Raw genomic sequence first — 18,218 nt, forward strand, 5'->3', positions numbered from 1 at the left:
AAACAGACTTAATGTAGAATTACTTTCACCTTTGAAATCAAATTAGTCCTACTTGTGAAAGGAAGAAATGGGACTTTCAAAGTAACATTAATCAGCTTTAACCCAAAGTAAAAATAGGAAACATTTCTATTCAATTTAAGTTAGAAAGGCTGTCAGCTAAACAGAAATAAAACAAGACCATTTCTTATTATGCTTAGTGAGAAAGAAAAACTTATACCTTTTCACTTGTTAAAAATTTTGCAAAATATACATGCTCTCCTCCTGTTTTCAATTCTTCCATCTTTTTTCTTGAGGCCTGAGTATCATCTAATTTATAACTCTTAAAAACAGCTAAAACTTCTTCAGAATACTGCAAAATAAAAATGTTAGTTTTATTCGACATTGTTACCCAAATTTGTTCAGTGCTTTTCTGCATCAAAATGTCTAGAATTTACTCTCAATCATGTATGTATACTGTATATTGTAAGGCACACTAACAATAAAAATTATGGGAGTAAAAACTATTGTGGATATTTCACTTGTTGTAAAAGTAGGAACAAGTTCCCTACTCCTAAAGAAATGCGATTTCTTGGCCAGTCGCGGTGGCTCATGCCTGTAATCCCAGCACTTTGGGAGGCTGAGGTGGGCAGGTAACTTGAGATCAGGAGTTTGAGACAAGCCTGGCCAACATGGTGAAACCCTGTCTCAACTAAAAACACAAAAATTAGCCGGGCACCTGTAGTCCCAGCTACTCGGGAGACTGAGGCTAAAGGATCCCTTGAACCTGGGAGGCTCCGTCTCCAAAAAAAAAGAAATATGATTTAAGAAGTTTGTGTAAGGGACAAACAGAGAAGGGAACACTTTTAAGACTGTATAGGAATTTACCAGTGAAATTGTTTAACTACCTGTAGAAACTCTTATGTATTTCTTGTGCTAAAGACTGAGCAAATAAATTCCATCAAATTCTGTTCAGGTAGAAGACAATTTCAGATTATTTCTCACTAACCACTTAATCTGAATTTGGATGGTGCTGCCCCCACAAAAAATTGCATACAAAACAAAAACTACTAAAAATAACATAACACACACCACGCTACTTTGAGAACTACCTACTTATCTTATATTTTGATTACAACAAAAAAGGATAATTGATCTTTAAGTAGCCAAGAAAAATATAAAAAATTCTTCTAAAACAGGATTGGCAAACTTCTTCCATAAAGGACCAGAGAGTAATTATTTCAGGCTTTGTGGCCTTTATAGTCTCAGTTGCAACTACTCAGCTGTGCCATTATAGTGCAAAAACAGCCACAGGTAAGTGGAGGTCATGGTAGTATCCCAATAAACCTTTGTTTACAAGCAGTAGGTCAGATCTGGCCCAGGGCCATGACTTGAGGACTTCTGTTTCAACAAGACAGCTAAAATAATTTTGTACAAAGACAGAATATATTCTGCAAAATATCATCAATTTATGTTGATAACACTCATATTCCAAAAAAGCAAGGCTGTAATGACTTTTAAATATCCGATTCTTACACACTACTTCACAATAATAGTGGTTTAAATATTAATTTGTAATCTAGCTTGTTATGAAATTGGTATAAAAATGTAAGAGGTAGAATAAAATAGTGAAAAGTATGTTAGACAAGGGTAAGTTTTAGCTCTATCACTGGCTATAAAATACTAGGCTTCTGACAGTCTGTCACTGGCAACTCACCTTGAGAAAAGTTTTCCATGAAATCTTCTCATAGCATTGCACGGGGTTCCTGAAGTAATCCTGAAGTGACCAGAATTTTCGATACAGGTTGTAATCAATTGGAATAGAGCTAATAAAATAAATGTTACATTACATAAATCATTTAAATTCTTTTACAAATATCTAAATATTCTTAGCTTTGGTCACAAACCATTTTCAGAAGCTAATGAAAGTTATCAGAAAAGTACACATTCACAAATACTTATATAAACTTTTACAAATCATTTTAGGGAACTCACAGACCCCAATAGACTCTCTTTATCTACACTGGTGGAGCCCCTGAATTTTGGTAGGACACATGGTTATTCAGAATTAAAGATTATGTTTCCCAACCAATCTTGCTGCTAGTATGATCATGTGATTAAATTCTGGCCAATCAGTTGGGAGCAGAAGTCATTTGTGCAACTTTTGGGCCATATTTTATCACTGGCCTTTTCCTCTTCCTGCTGGCTAGAATGTAGATGTGAGAGTGAGCCACCCTGCACTACAGGAAAAACGGCAAACACCAAGAGATGATGGAAGAAGAAGGTAGAAGAAACCAGGGTCTAGGCAATCTCACTGAGCAGTGCTCCCTTACCAGCCTTGGACTGCCTGCTTCTAGACTTCGATATGAGGGGGAAAAAATCAACTTTTATGTTGTTTAAACCGATGTTAATCTGAATCTATGTTAACAGTCACTAACTAATAATATATCCTAAGCAGCATTAGTATGAGATAAACATATATGGTACATATCAAGTTAGCATCACAAAAATAAGCCCTTTCTCTAGTGACTTTATTATGGCACTACTAATTCAACTTCTAATCTTGATATGTCACAAATCTACAGTGTCAATACATATTCTTTTAATTTTTTTTTTGTTTTTAAAGGAGTCTCGTTGTTGCCCAGGCTGGAGTAGAGGGCAGTGGTGTGATCTTGGCTCACTGCAAGCTCTGCCTCCCGGGTTCAAGCAATTGTCCTGCCTCAGCCTCCTGAGTAGCTGGGACTACAGGTGCCCACCACCACGCCCAGCTGATTTTTTGTATTTTTAGTAGAGACAGGGTTTCATCTTGTTAGCCAGGATGGTCTCAAGCTCCTGACTTCGTGATCCGCCCACCTCAGCCTCCCAAAGTGCTAGGATTACAGGCGTGAGCCACTGTGCGGCCTATTCTTTTAATTTTTAAAACAGCTAATATCTGATAAATGGCTAGTATGTGAGGCACGTGAAAATCAACAGTGAAGAACACTAACAACTTTTAACTAACCAAAATCTAAATCTAGTTCTTGCCAAAGCTTTCATCAAGAATTAGTAGTATCTGAAAGAATCTAATGGGCAGGTTTACTTTCACTCTTCCTAAACTTTTCCCTAGTAACAACTCGGAAAGTAGGAAAACAATGATCTGCACATTAACCTCTCTCTATAATTAAAGCAGCTTAACTGATTTACAACAATAAGATTATACCTCTGGGTTTTCTATGAATTGGGTTTTTTAAAAAAAAAGCCACAGCCTGGGCGTGGTGGTTCATGCCTGTAATCCCAGCACTTTGGGAGGCTGAGGCGGGCGGATCACGAGGTCAGGAGTTCGAGACCAGCCTGATCAATATGATGAAACCCCATCTCTACTAAAAATACAAAAACTACCCAGGCGTGGTAGTGCGTGCCTGTAATCCCAGCTTCTCAGGAGGCTGAGGCAGAAGAATCACTTGAACCCAGGAGGTAGAGCTTGCAGTGAGCTGAGACTGCGGCACTGTACTCCAGCCTGGGTGACAGAGCGAGACTCCGTCTCAAAAAACAAACAAACAAACCAAAAACAAAACAAAACAAAACAAAAAGCCACAAAAAGAACATTACCTAAAACATTAAATAGAGAAAAGAAACAGCACTATATAAATTATTTACATCCATGAAAGAACAAGAACCAATATTTGTATAGTTCCACATTTGATAAAGAATGTTTTTGAAGTGCCTGTGCACACACACACTAACAAAATGTTACTCAGTTACAACATGTAAGATTGAATATAATACCTCTTGAAATGTAGTACCAGGAAAGTTTGTCTCTTAAAAATGGGGCTAGTTCTAACAGAGAATGAGAATCACGCAACCATTATATGTCCCTTTTGTCTCAATTGATAAGAACTTCACATCTAATTTAATGCTTGATACCAATAACAATGTTATTCCAAGTTGCTAATTACCATCTCCTACCTGTAAAGGCTTTTGATCTCTTCCCTTTTATCTTTAATTGGCTTGGTGGGTATCTGAGGCGTCTCACAGAATAAATTTTGAAGTTGTGTTAAATATTACTGTTAGGCAGTTTTTATAGTTGAGGCATTAATATATTTTTTAAAACTTAAAGTCCCCTCTCCTAGATGCTGTCCCTTGCTCTTTTCCTTCACAGCTGAATAAAATTCTTCAAAGAGTTGTCTATACTCCATGTCACCACTTCATTACCTTCCCATTCACTCTTCAGCCCACTTGCAATTTGCTTTCCACCTTCACCACTCTACAGAAACTTCTGAATTTTCTGTTTATCCACACAAAGCAAATGTAACCATTTATTGTATTTGCAAATAATAACAAATCAGAGACCCAGTTACTATGTAAAATAGAATGTCTTGTAACTATTTTAAACCAAAATACTCTGGAAAATTTGATAAAGTTTTTAAAATGTTGAGCTATTTTATAGGATGTTACACATTGAAATTTCTTAACAAAATGTTTACTGGTGTATTTCAGCCAAATCTGAATGGACTTCATATTGTAGGTACATGGGTAATGTGCTCCGTTTTGTAAATTACAGTGCCTAAGACCATCTGCTGTTTACAAAGTAATTCCTCATATATTTTCTCCCTCTATTCAACATTAGTGACTGTGACAGAGAGAGGCAGCTGAGTGTTAAGTCTTATTTAAGGGATTTACAAACATAACCAATAGGGATGAACTGTCTATACAGTCTTAGGCAAAATCTAATTAGACAAAACTGCATTGGTCGGTGTCTTTGGGGCCATTTACACTTCAGGTGACTCATTATCTTGTAGCCTACTAACTTGCCCCAGAGCCCTGATGTTGCTCAGGCCAGACCCTAAAGCCTATTCCATCCATGCATAATGAATAAATATGTCTCTAAAAAAAAATAACGATAACAAATAATAGCTACTAGACACTGAATAGACAATATTCTAAGTGCTTTACACTTACCACTACATATAAACAATTAGTGCCTTAATAGACTATTTCTGATCATCGTCTTATTTAATCCTCTTAACTGTAGAGTGTAGGTGGCATTACTACATTTTAAAGATGTTGAAACATGACTAGGAAGTATTGGAGTTAAGCTTGGAGCCACACCACTTCTAATGTTTCTTTTTTTTTTTTTTTTTTTTTTTTTTTTGAGACGGAGTCTCGCTTTGTCGCCCAGGCTGGAGTGCAGTGGCCGGATCTCAGCTCACTGCAAGCTCCGCCTCCCGGGTTTACGCCATTCTCCTGCCTCAGCCTCCCGAGTAGCTGGGACTACAGGCGCCCACCACCTCGCCCGGCTAGTTTTTTGTATTTTTAGTAGAGATGGGGTTTCACCATATTAGCCAGGATGGTCTCGATCTCCTGACCTCGTGATCCGCCCGTCTCGGCCTCCCAAAGTGCTGGGATTACAGGCTTGAGCCACCGCGCCCGGCCACTTCTAATGTTTCTTCTGGAGATGTGTTTGAATTTGAAATCTGGGATGGCAGAAACACAGGGCAGATACAGGAATCCCATCTTGATCTTCTAAACAGTAATGGAAATTCTTTCAATTATAACTAATGACTCTCATCATCTCAGACACCTGGAAGAGTGCCAGTGAAGGAAAATTTTCCTTAATACCTTCTCTTTTCTCTTGCTTATTGCTTCTAAGCCAGCGCTAGGAAGAAATTATGGCAGGTCTTCAAATAATGATGTTTCCTTCAATATTGTTTTATTGTAACGTTGATGAGGGGAAAAAAAATGGATTCCTGGCTGGGGCCATGGTCTATGTGAAGTTTGTATATTCTCCCTATGTCTCTGTGGGTTTTCTCTAGGTAGTCAGATTCCCTCCTCCATTCCAAAGAGGTGTACATGAAAGTAACTGGCATGTCTAAATGGTTCCAGGATGAGTGAGTGTGGGTGTGTGGGTATACACACCATGAGCGGATGGCGTCCTGTACAGGGTTGGTTCCCACCCTGCGCTCTGAGTTGCTGTGACAGGCTCTGGCCACCCGCAACCTTAAACTGGAATAACTAGGCAAATAATTATCTTACTTGTTTTTATTAATCTTTCTCAAATGCATGTATAGCTCACATTTATTCAATGTTTAATAACAGAAGCATTTTCATCTTTATCTAGGAGATTGGTGATTGTTTTTGTGACTAGAAATAGGCCATAGGAACCTAACTTTTGTTTATTAGCCTATGGGAAAATTGGTTTCATTATACATCGTTTCACTTAATGTTGCAGTTTCTAGAACCTATCTATGCCACTGAGGATTGCTTCTGGAAAGAAAGCACAGGGCTACAGAGGAGGAGATAAGAAACAGTTTTAAGAGCAAGGGGAGAGAAGGTGGAAAGGCTTCTTAACCTGCCTATTTCATTCAAAGTTGGCCCAATACACACAGGCACTGGGTCCACAAGTTTAATAGAAGGGATTAAGGGGAGGAGCTCCCACGGCTGCCTGTGGTTGGCTTTTCAAATGCTGGGATGATGCATAGGGTAGGCTATATAAACAATGAACTGTCTGTACTTAATATAGAAACCAGCGGATAAAGCCCGTTAGTGATTTAGGATTTATTATTTTAAGTAATATGCATGAAAATTACAAATGAAAGAAATTTCTTATAATTTCTTTCCTCCTTGCCTATATCCTCACCCCAGAGAGGATACTCAATAAATTAAGAGATTACCTCTGTAAGTCAAAAAGCTTAAGCTCTGAAAACTCACCACGTTGTTGGAGCTTCCTCATCTCCCATTTCACCTTCTTCTACATCCATTCCTTCTTCTCTATCTTCAGTGTGCTACATTGAAAAAAAATGTATAGCCTGTCATGAAGCAGTCATCAGACAGGAGATAAATACTAGAATAATAGGTCAGCTACACATTCCTAGGCAACCCCCAGTTAGAGAAGTCTAGTCACTAACTATCTAGACCTATAGTTAATCTGTAAGGCAATCAGAATTTTACCTGACGGACAGAAGAACTCAAGAGCAGTATGATAATGATATAACACAATCATGAAGACAGTAGAAAGTTTCAAATTTGCATTTCTAAACATAATCAATAGATTCCCTCTGGGAATAAAGGCCTAAATGTTTTGGAAACGCACAAAGACAGTTCAACAATAAAATGAGCAAATAGCATGAATAGGTAATTCACAGAAGAAAAATAAATCCCAATCAACATATAAGAAGTTCCTTAACACCAATAATGATCAACAAAATGTAATTAAAACTAATTAATATTGATGTATATTAAACTATATTTTTCAAATATATACATCAATTAAGCCAATATTTTAAAAAAAATTGATAATTCACACTGTTGGGGTGAGGCTGTGGGGAAAAAGGGAAGGCATTCTCCATGTGCCACTGGTGGCTGTATAAATTGGTATAACCTCTTTGAGAAGTAACCAGGAAATAGCTATTGAAATATGAAATATGCATATATTTTAACCCAGTAATTTTACTTACTGGAATTTATCCTAAAAAGACATCTGCATAATTGATGTAGATGATGCAGACTGATGCAATATTATACACTACCTGGACACTAACTTTTTCACTATCAGACATAATCTAAATGCCCACAGGCAGAGAAATGTGATATATCCACTCTGATATATCCATTTACCAAGGGCCATTTAAAAATGAAGATAAATCTAAATCTTAAAGGAAGAAAGTGAATTTCAGAATAGTATGAATGACCTCATTTTGGAGAAAAACAACATGTTTGTACATATACCCAAAAAGTCCTGGTATGGTGAGACACAGAATGCTATGAGTGGTTACAGAAATAATAAAAATTTATAGAAAAAATACATATTCTGCAAAAAATAACCCAACGTTTAAAACAGAAAGTACATCTATTCTATAATCTACCTTATGATTAACACTATCAAAACAGAAAGTACAGCTACTTCGTTAATCCACTTTAATAGAAAGCTATGCCACAATCTACCATGGTCTACCTTGGATTACAGAATAACTGTACAGTCTATTTTAAACACTGCTTGAATTTTTTACATACAAAACATTATTTCTGTAAGTTGGAAATAAAGTCAAAAGTTTTTAAATTTTTGATGACTTATAGGCTCGTTTATATGATTTTTTTTTTTTTTTTTTTTTTGAGGCAGGGCCTCCCTCTGTCACCCAGGCTGGAGTATAGTGGCATGATCAAGGCTCACTGCAGCTTGACCTCCCTGGGCTCAGGTGATTCTCCCACCTCAGCCTCTCAGGTATGCTCTGCTAATTGTACTTCTTTTGTAGAAATGGGGATTTGCCATGTTGCCCAGGCTGGTCTTGAACTCTTATGCTCAAGTGATCTGCCCATCTCAGCCTCCCAAAGTGCTGGGATTACAAGTGTGAGCCACTGTGCCTGGCCCCACATAAGTTATCTTAATAACAAACCTGCAAATACGTTATCTGAGAAGGTTTCAAATCAGCCTCACCTTCTGACCCAGGGTGCTTTCCTGCTCATTGGTATTGAAAACAGTGACATTTTCCAGATTAAACTGACTCTGTAAGTTAAGACCTAGTAAAAAAAAAAACCAAAGAAGATTCAAAGCAAGTCCAGTGACACCTAAACTTACGTACGAATGTAACTTGTGTCATAATCAAAACTACAAAATGCTAAATCCATAATTAAAGACCAGTCAAAATGAACACATTTGATTTTCAAATCCTTTCAAAACTTCATTTCTTAAAAGTACCTTTGGAGTATGGGCATACCTTGTTTTGTTGCTCTTCACAGTTTCTTGTTTTTTAAATAAATTGAATGGCAACCCTGTACCATGCAAGTCTATCAGCACCATTTTTCCAACAGCATATGCTCACTTCCTCTGTCACATTTTGGCAATTCTCACAATATTTCAAACTTTTTCATTATTATCATATCTGTTATGATGATCTGTGATCAGTGATCTTTGAGGTTAGCATTGTCATTGTTTTTTGCCACAGATTTGTTTTTTGCCACAAACTGCACCCATCTTAGACAGTAAACTTTTTTTCTTTCTTTTTTGGACAGCGACTCACTCCTGTCACCCAGGCTGCAGTGCAGTGACATGATCATGGCTCACTGCAGGCTCAGCTTCCCAAGCTCAGATGATCCTCCCACTTCAGCCTCCAGAGTAGCTGGGACTACAGGCAAGCACCACCATGCTTGGCTAAATTTTTTTGTATTTTTAGTAGAGATGGGTCTTCGCCATGTTGCCCAAGCTGGTAAGACGGCAAATTTAATCAATAAATGCTGTGTGTGTTCTGACTGCTTCACTGACCAACCGTTCCCATGACTCTCTCTCTCTCCTTGGGTCTCCTTATTCCCTGAGACAAGACAATATTGAATTTAGGCCAACTAATAACCCTACAATGGACTCTAAGTGTCAAGTAAAGGGAAGAGTCTCACATCTCTCACTTTAAATAAAAACCTAGAAATGATTAAGCTTAGTAATTAAAGCATATCAAAAGCCAAGACAGGCTGAAATTTCTCTTGTGCTTAACAGCCAAGTTGTGAATGCAAAGATAAAGTTCTTGAGGGAAGTTAAAAGTGCTACTCCAGTGAACATATGAATGATAAGAAAGCAAAACAGCCTTACTGCTGATACAGAGAAAGGCTAAGTGGTCTGGATAGACAAGCAAACTAGCCAGAGAAAAGCTTTAACTCTCTTTAATTCTGTGAAGGCTGAGAGGTGAGGACCACAGAAGAAAAGAGAGGTGAGGACCATAGCAGAAAGAAATTTCTGCTATGAAGCTAGCAGAAATTGGTTTAAGAGGTTTAAAGAAAAAAGCCCTCTCTGTAACATAACAGTACAAGGTGAAGCAGCAACTACCAATGGAGAAGCTGCAGTAAGTTATCAGAAGATCTAGCTAAGAACATTGATGAAGGCGTCTACACTTAACAGATTTTTCAATGCAGATGAAACATTCTGATATTGGAAGATGCCGTCCAGGACTTTCATAGCTAGAGAGAAGTCACTGCCTGCCTTCAAGGAACAGGCTGACTTTCTTGTTAAGGGCTAACGCAGCTGGTGACTTTAAGTTGAAGCCAATGTTCATTTACCATTCTGAAAATCCTGGGGCTCCTGAGAATTATGCTAAATCTACTCTGCCTTGGGCTCCATCCATAAAGACAAACCCTGATGACAGCACATCTGTTTATAGCATGGTTTACTGAACATTTTAAGGCCACTGTTAAGACTTACTGCTCAGAAAAAAAAAGATCTCCTTTCACAATGTTATTGCTTATTCACAATGCACCTGGTCACCCAAGAGCTTTGATGGAGATGCACAAGGAAATTAATGTTGTTTTCATGCCTGCTAATACATCATCCATTTTGTAGCCAATGAATCAAAGGGTTATTTCAACTTTCAAGTCCTGTTATCTAAGAAATACATTTCATGAGGCTATAGCTACCATAGCGATTTTTTTTTTCTTTCTTTCCTGAGACGGAGTCTCGCTCAGTCGCCCAGGCTGGAGTGCAGTGGCCGGATCTCAGCTCACTGCAAGCTCCGCCTCCCGGGTTTACGCCATTCTCCTGCCTCAGCCTCCCAAGTAGCTGGGACTACAGGCACCCGCCACCTCGCCTGGCTAGTTTTTTGTATTTTTTAGTAGAGACGGGGTTTCACCGGGTTAGCCAGGATGGTCTCGATCTCCTGACCTCATGATCTACATTTGAGAAGATGTGCTCATTGCTACTGGAGTATCACTACTTCTGCGGCCCTCTCAGAGACCAGAGCTAGGAAAGACATATGTGTATACTAACCATACTCAGGCACTACTGTAAGCTCTTCACGTGTTTTAATTCATTTAATCCTCACAACATATAAAATAGGTGGTATATTAGCCCAGCATTAAGAAAAAGAGAACTGAAGCAATGAGATATTAAAATCTCGCATATCTGAACCGACTGGGGAAGGGGAAGGCTCTGGAGAATAAGCAATGTCCCATTTCAGGAGCTACAGAGTGGTTATACAGTATTTGTTTCATTATTATTTGCTTTATGTACTTTTCTATATAAGCATTATATTTCACAATAAAAATCTGTTAAAAAAGAGAAATGAAAGGAAGTCTATATAGCTAAGTAGTCGTGACTGAGAGAGAAAATGGAAACACAAAAATAGGCATACATTACGAAATATAGATGTGACGGTTTATATCTACATGTTTCAGTATGATTCAACTGTACGTTAATAAGCTTTGAACTTAAAAGAATCCATGACTTTGTTTCAAGATTACCTGTATTATATACTAGGACTGCTATAACTATTTATAAGTAAAAGAAAATAAAGTGACAATTTCTATGATGTCTTTCAACTTTTTAGAACCATTTTTCTCATTATCATGACAGATTTTAATCTATTAAAAACTGGAGGCCGGGCGCGGTGGCTCAAGCCTGTAATCCCAGCACTTTGGGAGGCCGAGGTGGGTGGATCACGAGGTCAGGAGATCGAGACCATCCTGGCTAACATGGTGAAACCCTGTCTCTACTAAAAATACAAAAAACTAGCCGGGCGCGGTGGCGGGCACCTGTAGTCCCAGCTACTCGGAGGCTGAGGCGGGAGAATGGCGTGAACCCGGGAGGCGGAGCTTGCAGTGAGCCGAGATCGCGCCACTGCACTCCAGCCTGGGTGACAGAGTGAGACTCCGTCTCAAAAAAAAAAAAAAAAAAAAACTGGAAAAGATTTTCCTGCAGAAAACTCATTTAATGCATAAAAGCTTACCTGATTTCTCAGACAGTGGGAAAAGCCTGGCCAAAAAGAGCTGAATCCGTCCACAGAAGACTGTATTCTGGGATTTAGACAATCTTCTTAGGAGATCTAATGATATATGAAAATGAACGTTACACAGAAAAGATAATTCTATGTTTATTACAACCATACCTAAAAGTTTCTAAACCAGTTTGTCAAGAGTATTTTCCTAAAGCAGTAGTTCTTAAAATGGGGGCAGAAACCACTGCCACAAAAAAGTACTAGAAATTAGGAACAAAACAAGTTCAACATGACATGAAAAAGACAAACTTTACTACATGTTTCTGACTTTCATTAAGTTTATGCCCAGAACAAAAACAGCTTAAAGTGAATGAGTTCTAATAAATTAGATTGTTAGTTAAAAATACAAATACCTAATCTATTTTTAAAATGTTATCACTGGTATTTAATTCAACCACATGTTTTTCTGGGCATATTTACATTTTAAAAAGCTATCATTTAATCACTCAATTACTTACCATTGCACATACGTAGTAAGTAATTTTTCCCAGCAGAATAGAATGTATTCTGAAATTAAGATGGAAATTATCACTCTTCTTCTGAACTTGTTACACATTCTTCAATAAGTTGCAGGAAGTAAAATATTAAAGAACACTAACATGCACTGAGAATCTACTATGCCACTTACACTTTTTTAAAGTAAATAACATTTTCAATGAAATGAAAATATTTTCAGATATAAGATAAGAAAATATGATACTGTTTTTAACATGTGAAAGTGTGAATTTTCAAGTTAGTTTTTATTACTCAAATTAAATCAAATTTTGTATTTCAAGTTTTTCTCCACACATGGTTTTTACTTGGCTCTCCCAAGAGAGCAGTATATAATTTTTTCATAGGCACAAACTTGTTGGCGATCAGCAATACTACAAATAATTTCTTTTTTTAAATCTACCCTCAGAACTCTGAATCTACAGAAACACAAAGTTTGCAGGAAAAGAAACTAAGGCACTTACTGATTTCCAAGTAGCAACATTTTTTTCCACAAAAGTGAATATTGTGTCACACTGATCCAAAGGAAGACAATCCAAAACATCTCCCAACAATACAAAAGGTGTAGATGCGGTACAAATACCTTCAAGTGGAGCACAAGCCAGTTTAAAAGTTTAAAAAAACATTAGAGTAAAACAGCCTATGAAAAATAATACTGAAGAATATCTTAAAAGGTACACTTTGTTACTCATAACAAAGTTTTAAAAGGACAAGAAGTGGAAGCAGCCTACAAGTCCCCAAACAGGACATATTTAAGTAATTTTTGATATGTGCACTCAGTAATGATGACAATAATTCTTGACAAGATCTAGAGCATTTACTATATGTCAGGCACACTAAGTACTTTACATATACTAACACATTTAATCCTTATAACCCTATGAAGTAGAGCATATCATTATTTGCATTTTATAGAATGGGAAAACTGAGACACAGAGAGGTTAAATAACTTGCCCAAGATCACAGAGCCAGTAAGTGGCAGAGCTGGGATACGAACCCAGGCAGTCTGGCTCCACAGTCTGTTTTCTTCACCACTAAGCTATTCAAAAGAATATAATGCAGCCAATTAAAAACGATGGTTATAACGACTATAATAACTTGGAAAAATGCTTAGGATATAATGCTAAGTGAAAAAGGCAGGATTCAAAATTGTATGTACATATGATTATGACAATAAAAAAATTCTTAAAAGACTATAGAAACGAAAACCATTATACCAGATGAACGGTTTTTAAAAGTAGAGGAATTATGAGTACTGTTTTCCCTTTTTCTCATTTCCAAATGTTTTGTAGTGTTGCTAAATTGTCTGTGATTTGAAAAGATTATCTTCAAAAAATAACAAGGTTTGGTATTAACTATGATTTAACATTTAAAATAACAGTATTGTTTCAGGGGAAAGAATGGAAAAGTAGAAAGTTACTGTTTAAAGAACAACAAAATTAAGATATTCTTAAGAAAAGGTCTATTTAGTCTATTCAGACTACCTAGAAATACTTTTATATCCCTACTCATTCTTCCTTCTATTTTAAGGCAATGGGTACTTACTAACACTCATAAGTGTTTAAGAAAAGTAGTTACTTAGGCATGGTATATGGGGAAAAATATCTAGGGTGATCTAAGTCCAAAACAGTGCATTAATACACTATATCTAGAAAAAGGAAGAAATCTTTCCAGCTGTACTCTGCACTAGTAAGATCATATCTGGAATGTGATGTGAGGGATATTGCCGAAAAGCAGTGGTGGAATAAAACAGCAGATTTCAACTCAATACAAGGGAACACACCAATAACCACACTTGTCTAACAGGACTCAAACAGTGAGCTCCACTAATGAGCATGATTCAGCAGAGGCTGAATGACCACCCATCAGGGATGTTACAGCAGGGAAGTGGTCTAGGCCAGAGATGAGACAGGACTAGGTGACCTCGAAAGTCCCGAACAATACTTAGATTCAATATTATATACCCTGCACATCCAAGAGATTTGAGAAGCATACTCTCTGCCCTTAGCTGCAGTACAGCCTGGAATAAGTTAACTCACATTAAATAATTAGAGAACTTTTTCTAGATTCTACTACCAAAATTCTGAGTCAGTAGAACTAAGCAAGGTTTGGGAATCTCATCTAAAAATAGATTCACTGGTGGTTCTGATGAGCCAGCAAGTCTGGGAACCACTGGGTTACAGTGTGATTCCCCCAAGAGCTTTCACAACCTGTGTCCCAGCTTCCACACCAATCTCTCTCTACCCTTACCTGGGCCACAGACATCCCTCCCTAGTTCCCACTCCGCAGCTCCCAAACACCATGACATGTTCATCCTTCCATGGTTTTGTTTACAATGTTGTTTTCTGTGTAAATACTCTTCCTCCTCTTTACCACATGGTAAATTTCAACTCCATCTTTCTAAGCATAGAGTGAATGTCTGCTCATCTAAATAACTCTGGTATCTTGAAGCAGGCTACTTCATCTATGCTTTTGAAACACACTCTACATAAATACACTGTAGCATTTGGCACATCCTAACCAGTGACCTTTGAATGTAGACTATGAGCTTTTTAAGGTTAGGCATTTTCATACGCTTTAACCAGTAGTGTCTCACACCAAACAGAAGCTCAATAAATATCGGCCAAATTGAATTTAACAAAATATATTTATGGATAATTTAAAAACATGTCTCATAAACAATTATAATCTGTCTCAAAAACAAAAATTCTCCCTAAAATAAAAATGCATTTATGCCTTTACAGTTTAAGCTCTTAAGTCCTTATCCTTCTCAAAAGTTCCAAGTATAGACTAGACTTTGTACAACTTCTTCATTAAAAACATCACCAGCTGTACAAGAGTAATGTATAAAGTTAATCAATGAACTAAGGACACACTGAAAATTGACAGAAACTAGACAGGAACATTACATTGTGGAACTTACCTAACAATGCCTAATGAATGAATGAATGATTAGGCAACTTGTATAAAAGTTTAACAACGTGAATTTATGAACTTAAGTTCACAAAATAGTTTGCCCCTATACGGGGAGGTGTGTGCCAGTTTTTAATAGAAGCATCAAAATAACACATAATGTGAATAATGCTTTACAGATTAAAAAGGAGTTTTCATATACATTATTTGAATTAATCAAAAGAGTATTTTAACCAAATGGTTAAAGAAGAATGCTGATAAATTAATTTTTAATTTCTTCTTTCTGCAAGTATTTAATGAGCTCCCAATATGTGTCAGGCACTGTGTACTAAGTGCACTGTTTACCCAGTCTTCTAAAGCTATCGCATACAGCCATTTTAACAGGCCCCTGCCCAGTTTTCCTGCCAGCAGTCACTTCAAATGGAATCATTCATCTGCAGCTGCTCTTTAGTATGGCACCTAATGCCCTTTATAAATGGACCTAACCAGCTTCTTTCCTCATCATTCTCATTGTCCTCTCCTGCTCCTGCTCTACACAATTCTCTAGCTACTCCCTTCTTAGTATGTCTGACAAATTCTTCATACTTCACATTCTAGTTCTCATGTTCTTTTCTAAAATCTCTCCTGATTCCTTTAGACTGAAGTTTAGAGAGACATGTTGGCTCTATTCCCTCTAACTACACTTCATTCCCACTTCGACCATAGTACTTACACCAAAGTAAGCTATGCATACATCTGTTTCTTCCATTAGCTCCACATAAGCAGGGGAATATGTTTTATTCACCATTGAATCTCCAGGTCCTAGCTCAGTACCAGGCACATAGTAGATGCTCAATAAAGATTTACTGAATGAACAAAACAACCGGAGGACAAAGAAAGTGCCAAAATGTGCACTGCATAATAGAGATGAGAAATAAGAGTGAACTAATTCAATTGGGACTTCTTGGCAAAGCTGGGAGTCAGGTAGAACTTGAAGAATAAACAAAATCAGATGTGGAGAAGTATGGGGAGAAGACGTTTTAAATAAAGCATGTCATGTCCAAGACTACTTTAAACAAAACAAAACAGAACCATACTTACCTTCAGTTACTCCCCCAATAGCAAGAGAAATAATAGCTAAAACGTTTTCACATGATGAATGATTTATCTACCAACAGAGGAGAAACAATTTAATTTAGGGGCAAGAGTTCAGACTAAACTTGGTAACAGTAAACACATATACTCTGATATTATATTGACTATCACAAATACGGAATACTACATTTCTTATAGAAAATATTTTCTAATATGAAGTTACAAAAATTTAACAGTAACATATAGAATCAGTAGTTGTAGAAGTATGTCAAGTAACAGGTAGGTGACTCATTCAAAATCCAATGGTCTCAGGAAAATGGTTATATTGGTAAGATGAAGGCTATAAGCTAATCAAGGACAGAAGTGCTGAAGCCAAAACTCAGCCGGTAACACAGGGCAAAGGCAGGGCTAGGGGAATTAACTACTAATACACCCATGTGTCTGAGGGGTGGTTTTAATAGAAGGAAGGCAGTGCTTAGGTTTTATAAAATTATAATAACCAGCATTTACTGAGCGTTCATTAAGTGCTGTTTCATATACAATAACACTGAAAGAACGGTATTTCCCCTCTTTCAAAAGAAACTGAAGCACAGAAAAGGAAAATAACTTGCCCAATGCCTTTCAATGGAAGAAAAGGAAAGAATCATTTTTGAATCAGAATTGTCTGAGAGAAAGGGACACTGTATTATGGCCAATAGAAGGGAATATAGCTTTTGGGGACTCAACCTTTGCTTGACCAAGAATAAACTGTTGAAACTTTTCCTTTCATAAGGTGCCCCATTATTGGTAAATAAATTCAGATTTTTCATGGTTAGACTTCTCTCGTGAAGTTGGAGAGCCCTTATTTACATAAGTTTACTGATGAGGAGGATGCCAGAGGAAAATGAAGGAATGGAATCCCAGCTCCTAAGCTAAATATTCTTGGACTAGACCTTTCATGCCACTACAGGATGTGTCACTGTTTACATGGGAAAGTGAGAGAGCCCACCTTCACCTCTAGTTCTTCCTAAGACCTCATGTCAATTTTTCTTATCTCACTTGGACAGGGCTCTTGTCATTTATTAAACCAAACCCTGAGAATGTACCTGTGCTATCAAAATCCTTACAGAACTCGTATACTGTCAAGTCAACTTTTACAAAGCAGAAAGCTTACTCTAAAAAAAGATGTTTAAATATCCATTCTAAGAAAAAAAGCGGCCGGGCGCGGTGGCTCAAGCCTGTAATCCCAGCACTTTGGGAGGCCGAGACGGGCGGATCACGAGGTCAGGAGATCGAGACCATCCTGGCTAACACGGTGAAACCCCGTCTCTACTAAAAAATACAAAAAAACTAGCCGGGCGCGGTGGCGGGCGCCTGTAGTCCCAACTACTCGGGAGGCTGAGGCAGGAGAATGGCGTGAACCCGGGAGGCGGAGCTTGCAGTGAGCTGAGATCCGGCCACTGCACTCCAGCCTGGGCGGCAGAGCGAGACTCCGTCTCAAAAAAAAAAAAAAAAAAAAAAGAAAAAAAAAGAAAAAAGGCAATTTTTAAATAACGTTTTATTTATTTTATTTAAATAACGTTTATTAAATAACGTTTTATTAAATAATTTTTAAATCGTTTATTAATTTGTCAGCAAAATTTTAACAATGGAAAAACATACTTACAATTTCTTCTTCTAGAACACCTCTGAAAGCTTGGTCAAGGGTACATTTTTTTTCATTTTCACTATTAAAAACAAAAGACATCCTCATTTTTCAAACAGCTCAGAGTATGTATAAAGATTCAGGCAAGTAGTTTTCATAGATATCAATGCCTTACCTGCCAGGTACCTGGCTGAAGGTACTTAACAATGGCTTGATGTTTTTGTTGTTCAAGGCCTCTCTGGTAGACTTCTAAAAAAAATTAAAATGGCAAATACTTGTAAAGATTCTGCTTATTATTTGCTGAAAAATATATCATTCACTGATAGTGTATCTTTCTAACTAAAAAAAGCTTATACCTGGGAAAAATTACCTATCAGTCATTCTCTCAGTAATCCTTATTCCAACGCTACTTA

General features: G+C 37.3%; 1 protein-coding gene across 1 annotated transcript in view; it reads right to left on the reverse strand.

Moving 5' to 3' along the window:
- The window catches only part of LOC105464747 (THO complex subunit 1), a 57,762-nt gene that overhangs the window by 37,180 nt on the left and 2,364 nt on the right, over positions 1-18,218 (reverse strand). The window contains exons 2-11 of the mRNA XM_011712801.3: positions 17,981-18,054; positions 17,827-17,887; positions 16,188-16,254; positions 12,659-12,777; positions 12,161-12,209; positions 11,655-11,750; positions 8,387-8,469; positions 6,664-6,737; positions 1,694-1,802; positions 218-349 (exon numbers count right to left, since the gene is read on the reverse strand). Coding sequence (XP_011711103.1) covers positions 218-349; positions 1,694-1,802; positions 6,664-6,737; positions 8,387-8,469; positions 11,655-11,750; positions 12,161-12,209; positions 12,659-12,777; positions 16,188-16,254; positions 17,827-17,887; positions 17,981-18,054 — 864 coding nt within the window. The remainder of the gene's footprint in view (positions 1-217; positions 350-1,693; positions 1,803-6,663; positions 6,738-8,386; positions 8,470-11,654; positions 11,751-12,160; positions 12,210-12,658; positions 12,778-16,187; positions 16,255-17,826; positions 17,888-17,980; positions 18,055-18,218) is intronic.

The sequence above is a fragment of the Macaca nemestrina genome, chromosome 19 (genome assembly GCF_043159975.1).
Source record: "Macaca nemestrina isolate mMacNem1 chromosome 19, mMacNem.hap1, whole genome shotgun sequence".
Taxonomy (NCBI): Eukaryota; Metazoa; Chordata; class Mammalia; order Primates; family Cercopithecidae; genus Macaca; species Macaca nemestrina.